Source organism: Equus quagga, unplaced genomic scaffold, assembly GCF_021613505.1.
Source record: "Equus quagga isolate Etosha38 unplaced genomic scaffold, UCLA_HA_Equagga_1.0 160606_RagTag, whole genome shotgun sequence".
NCBI lineage: Eukaryota > Metazoa > Chordata > Mammalia > Perissodactyla > Equidae > Equus > Equus quagga.
The window spans coordinates 3,709-9,556 of record NW_025797128.1 but is presented as its reverse complement, the minus strand read 5'-3'; the positions used below and the strand labels follow the sequence as shown (position 1 = coordinate 9,556).

At 53.2% G+C, this 5,848-nt stretch overlaps 1 protein-coding gene across 1 annotated transcript; it reads left to right on the top strand.

Annotated features, from left to right (window-relative positions):
* The first annotated feature begins 240 nt into the window (after window positions 1-240).
* On the top strand, window positions 241-1,697 carry LOC124233212 (interferon-induced transmembrane protein 3-like). Its single transcript, XM_046650378.1, has 2 exons — window positions 241-800; window positions 1,358-1,697. Exons 1-2 carry the CDS (start codon window positions 552-554, stop codon window positions 1,505-1,507), a joined length of 399 nt encoding a protein of 132 aa, XP_046506334.1. The 5' UTR covers window positions 241-551; the 3' UTR covers window positions 1,508-1,697.
* Window positions 1,698-5,848: the final 4,151 nt, after the last annotated feature.

The following is a 5,848-nucleotide window of genomic DNA, read 5'->3' as shown; positions in this document are numbered from 1 at the left end:
TAAGAGCGTGTCACAGCAACACCCAGACCCCACCTGCGGCCTGGAGGCAGAGGGAGGAAAGAACAACAGACTTCAGAGAGGAGGCGTGGGACTGCCCAGGTGTGGGCTCTGGGGGTGGGGGCAGAGGGAGTCCTTCGGGGCCTGGAGTGTGGAGTCCCAATGAGGGCCTGGTGGGGGCCCTGCCTGGGGACAGTGAGGTTCTGCAGCAGGCTTGGGGCTGGGCTGGGGGAGAGGATGGGTGACTGTCAGGCTGGGGAAACGTCCCCAGGGCCAATCCACAGCCCTAAAGGAGGAGGTGGGTCCGCAGAGACAGGACCTGACCTGACTGCCTGGGACAGGAAGCCACCCTTAGATCACAGCCCTTCCTCCAACCCTGCCATAGTGTAATTTGACACTCAGTCATTTGTTCCGCCCTCCTGGTGTCCAGCCAATTCGCAATACCCCAAAGCCAGGAAAAGGAAACTTCAGAGAAACCGAAACTACTGGGGAAAGAGAAGACCCACTGAGCACCATCCAGCTGTCCAGACCACAGCTCGCTCCATCCCGGCACCATGAACCACACTTTCCAGACCTCTGTCAGTGGCGTCCACACTGGTGTCCCCCCAACCTATGAGATGATCAAGGAGGAGCATGAGGTGTCCGTGCTGGGGGCACCCCGGAGCTCAGCTCCCGTGACGACCACCGTGATCAACATCCGCAGTGACACCTCCGTGCCCGACCACATCGTCTGGTCCCTGTTCAATAGCATCTTCATGAACTGGTGCTGCCTGGGCTTCGTGGCTTTTGCCTACTCCGTGAAGGTGGGTGGTGCATGGCGCATCTCCAGAAAGTGTGTCAACCTGCTAGGTTCCCCACCCAGATGGCACCTGGGTTGTGGGGAGGCCTTGTGTCTGTGTGTGTAGATCACAATGGGGCTGCGTGAGGTGCATGGCCATGGCCAGGGTCTGACTTTGTCCCCAGGACTCCAGGGAATTCCTCTACTGACCAAACCAGAAATTACATCCCTCAGACTCAGGATGGGGCTCTAAGGATCTCTCGGAAGGAACAAAGGGACTCACAGGGAACGCTGCCCCATTGCGGGGCGAGCAGCCAGTGAAGAGGCCAGAGCAGAGGGAGGAGGAGCCTGAGGCCTCCTGGAGAGGCTGAGTCTGTGAGGAAGGAGATGGAGGCCCAGCTGGGAGGGCCCACGGGGCACGGTGCTGCTCAGGCTCCAGGGGACGGGACGGGGTGGCCCCATCTGGGTGAAGGGCAGGTGCAGGCTGCTCTGGGCAGGGACCAGGCAGGGAAGGACCTGAGTCGCCTCAGCTGGCTCTCCCAGACCCCCTCCAGGTCCCTCTCACTGTGTCTTCTCCCCCAGTCTAGGGACCGGAAGATGGTGGGCGACGTGACTGGGGCCCAGAGCTATGCGTCCACCGCCAAGTGCCTGAACATCTGGGCCCTGGTCTTGGGCCTCTTTCTGAGCACCGGATTCATCGTGGGGGTTGTCTGCCTGATAATTTTCATGTGACAATAAAGGGCCTGCAGGAGGGCAGAGGCTACTTCTACCTGCCCATTGCCCCGGCCCTGTCCCCACCATAGCCTGCTGGCCCAGCATCCTGGGGCTTTGGCCCTGCCTGCCTGCCCATACCCTTTTATACAGCAGTTTGTGCAGACACACCTGTCTACACCTGGATTCAATAAAGTGCAGTTGCCTGTGACAGTGCTGTGCTATCACCATTCATGATGGCTGCCCTCTGGGGAGGTGGCCCCACTTGTCACAGGGGCCCTCGTCGGGATCACGTGACCCAACTCTGCACTGGTTGCTGGGAGGGAACACTACTGACCCTTCTCCTGCTCTGAGTGAGTCCTTCCGGGGCCCAGAGGGGCGGGTCTGCCAGGGTCCCCTCCTTATCTCCCCCACACCCTGTTATGTGCCCCGAAAATCAGCGTCCTAATGCCAGTAGACTGATGGTGGGCAAAGTCCCCAGGGTGGGCCATGGGAGTGCACCGGGTGCCCCTCTCCCTGAGGGTCCCATGTGCGGGGGCACCAAGGGGGACAGGACCAGGGAAGGTGGGTCCTGGAGGAGGGAACACTGGCAGACAGCCCCTCTGGGCTTGGGAAAGACTCACTCTGAGGGATGAGGGGCTCACGGTGTCCCCTGCCTGAGGATAGCCAGACCCAGGTCAAGTAACCCCAACCCTGGCCCCCATAGACACAGTGGCTGGACCATCCTCCACCCAGGAGCGCATCTGTCCTCACTGCCCTCGGCCCCTCAGGACCAGACCCGGACTGGGCATCTTCAGGAGGCCGGCAGGCCGTCTTCCTCCAAGCTCACTCCAGGCAAAGCGAGAAGAAACACACTCTCCCGAGTGCGGTTTAGAAAAGCCTTCCGGGAACGTGGCTCATCTCTGCGGCCTCGAGCCTGTCCGACCAGCCCACCCACCGGCCCCACCCACACGGCCTGCCCCGCCCCGCCCACAGCATGGCCACGACCCTCAGCCCCGCCCAACCCCAGGTGACACAGGACCTCTTCGGAACCAGAGCTGGCCGTGTGGCTCCGAGGACTAAGGCTGCTCGCTGCGGGGCCCTCACGAGCCCAGCGGTCAGCGGCCAGGACCTTCCAGCTGACCTGCAGTTGCACCTGCCTGGTGCCTCCTGCCCCACCCACAGCTTCTCAAAGGTCATGATCAGGGGCTGTTCGCGGGGTGCACGACAGGGTCACCCCCCAGCAGGAGCCTCATCCCAAGTCACCGAAGCTCAGATGGGGTTAGGCCCTAGGCTGAGCGCCCTTCTTGACGGCTGTCTGACAGGAGAATGTGGGCCCCACCTGTCCTCTAGGGCCGGGGTCGGGGTCATCCCAACTGGGTCCACCTGTCAGTTGGCAGGGGGCGCTGTGCCCCTGCTATCCTCGGAGTGAGTCCTTCCTGGACCCAGAGGGGTGAGTCTGTCAGCATCCCTTCCCCCAGGACCTACCTTCCCTGGGCCCGTCCCTCCTTGTGCTTCTATGCTTGGGACTACTGGGGATAAGGGGTGTCCCCCGTGCACTCCTATGTTCCCCCAGAAGACCCCAACCCACTGGCCACCTCCTGGAGTTAGGGTGCTGCTTTTGGGGGCAGATAACAGGGTGTGGCTGAGGGGTGTGGCTGAGGGGTGTGGAGGATCCACAGCTGGGGTCCCGTTGCACAGGGTGGATGCAGGGCTGTGGCCTCCCCAGCTCCCACTGCATCTGCCCAGCTGGTTGCGGGCAGGGTCTACCCTGGAGCACCCCCAAGTCCTCACACGTCTGGAGGCCATGACAGAACTAGGGAAGGGAGCTGAGTTCCAGGTCAGAGCAGGGATTTCTCCTCCTCCAGGAGAGCAGGGACCGCTGGGGCTTTCTCGCCGAAGGTGAACTGTGGGCTCCGTGAGTCAGATCTCCTGCAGGCTTCCCACCAGTGGGAGTGTCAACCTTAACAATAAAACAGCCAGTTACTTTACCAGCAAAATGAGTTTATTCAGAAAGAGCCAAAGAATAGGAATTCAGAATATGTGCACTTTCGAAGACCACAGGCAAATCCAACAAAGGAGAGGAACGTTATTTTATAGGGAAATTGAAGGAAATTGGGAGTAGTTACTTTAAATAAAAATCCATTGGAGAAAAGCAGGAGTTCAGGGTGGTGATGGTTTCTCATTGGCTGAGTTGCTGGGGTCATAGGTTTCTGTCTGGGATGCGATGGACATTTCTGCATGTAATTGACTGCCCTTCCTGTAATTGACTAAGAATGGGACTGCATGGGACCTCCCCCTTCTGGCCTCCTGACTGTATTTTAAGTGAGGTTTCCCTTTATTAATTTTCACAAAACAAACTCTGCTTAGTTTCTTCATTAATTAGTACTTTGTCTTGTTACAGCCTTTGTACAGCCTACAGTACAAGCCTTTGTCTTGTTAGTTCTTCGCAAATGTATTGTTTCTTTGTCTAAAAGGTATAAAAGCTGCCTGCTTTGGTTACATCTTTCAGTACCATTTTTCTTATGAGGCTCCAATACATATGAAATTAAATTTGATTTTCTCCAGTTAATGTGTCTCATGTCAATTGAATTTTTAGACCAGCCAGAAGAATCTAGAAGGTGTCAACGTAAAAAGCAAATTTGCCTGTTATTTCATCTCAAAATGAGTTTATTTGGGAATAGCCAAAAGAATTGTAATTCTAGATGTGCATGCTATGGCAAGCTGTAAGCAAATCCAACAAAGGAGAAAGCTGCTTTTATAGGGAAAAAGGGGGAGTAGGGAGGGGCTGTTCTAAAGGAAAGTCCATTCGGGAAAAGTAACAGTTGAGCACAGCAACAGCTCCTCATTGGCTATGCTGCAGCATTTCTTATCCGCTGGGCTGTAGTATTTCCCATTGTAGTATTGTTGGCTGAGCTGCAGCCCTTCCCATTGGCTGGGCTGTAGTGTTTCTCATTGGCTGACATGAGACACATGTCATTTCTCATTGGCTGAGCTGCATGAGGCAATTGAGAGGATTTGGGACAAACAATAAGCTAACCAGAAAGTGTAGGGGGAAAAGCTAGGGGATGAGGTGTCTATAGGGGGCTTTGAAAAGCTAGAACAATATTCTAAAATGCGCAAAGGACTTGAATGGATATTTCTCTCAAGAAGATATACAAATGGCCAATGAGCACACAAAAATATATTCAACATCATTGGTCACTAAGAAATGCAAATCAAAACCACAGTTAGATTCCACTTCATACCCATAAGGATGGTTGTTACCAAAACAAACAAACAAACAAACAAAACCCTGAAAACAACAAGCGTTGGAGAAGTTGCAGAGAAACAGCAACCCTCATGCACTGCTGGTGGGGATGAAAAATGGTGCAGCTGCCATTAAACACTGAACATAGAGTTACCATGTGACCCAGAAACTCCATTGTAGGTATCTATCAGAAAAGTGAAGACATATGTCCACACAAAAACTTACACACAATGGTTATGGGAGCATTACTCCTGATGGCCAAGTGGTGGAGACAACCCAAATGTCCAACAATGAATAGAGAGAGAAACAAGTCATGATATATACACAGTGGAATACTATTCAACCATAAGAAGGAACAAGGTCCTGACACACACTACAACTTAGATGAAACTCAAAAACTGTGTGCTGAGTGAAAGAAGACAGACACAAAACGTCACATATTATATGACTCTTTTTATATGATGTATCTGGAACAAGCAATTGGACAGAAAGGAGATTAGTGGTTATCAGGAGAGAGGAGGACAGTGGAGTGGAGAGTTATTAATTTATGTGCACAGGGTGTTTTTCTGGGGTGATGAAAAAGTTTTGAAACTAGAGAGAGATGGTGCTTGCACAACACCGTGAATACACTAAATGCCACTGAACTGTACACTTTTGAATGGTTAATTGTATGTTATGTGAATTTCACCTCAATTTAAAAACAGAAAGAAAAAATAAAAGCTCCAACATATTCTTGAGATTCTAGAAGCCAGGCACACGTATAGGGCTATGCTCATGCTCAGGAAACACCTGGCAGAGTCCTGTATGCCCACCTCTGTGCAGGCTGGAAAGGAAAGTTAGAGCACGCTTCTCATCCGCCTGACAACATTGCAGGCACATCGTCTGCACCCCAACATCTTCCCAGAGCCCTTTGGCAAAGACAAAGGACTTACTGGTTTTAGGAGTTTAAGAGATCTCTGTCCAAATATTAGGTCACCACGAATTTCATCAGAGACATGTGTGGTCACATAGGACAAAGTGAACAGGCTTAGATTACTTCAGAGAACAGAACAAACAGTAGTAACAACAACAAAAAGGGGGAAACTGTCGCACCACCCTACCGGGAAGGGGTGAATTTGGTTTCCCAAGCTGTT

Excerpts from the sequence above, each read along its gene's own strand:
- LOC124233212 (XM_046650378.1), top strand. The coding sequence starts at position 552 with ATGAACCACACTTTCCAGACCTCTGTCAGTGGCGTCCACACTGGTGTC. Across the intron at positions 801-1,357 it reads CTTTTGCCTACTCCGTGAAG|TCTAGGGACCGGAAGATGGT; the intron begins GTGGGTGGTGCA and ends CTTCTCCCCCAG.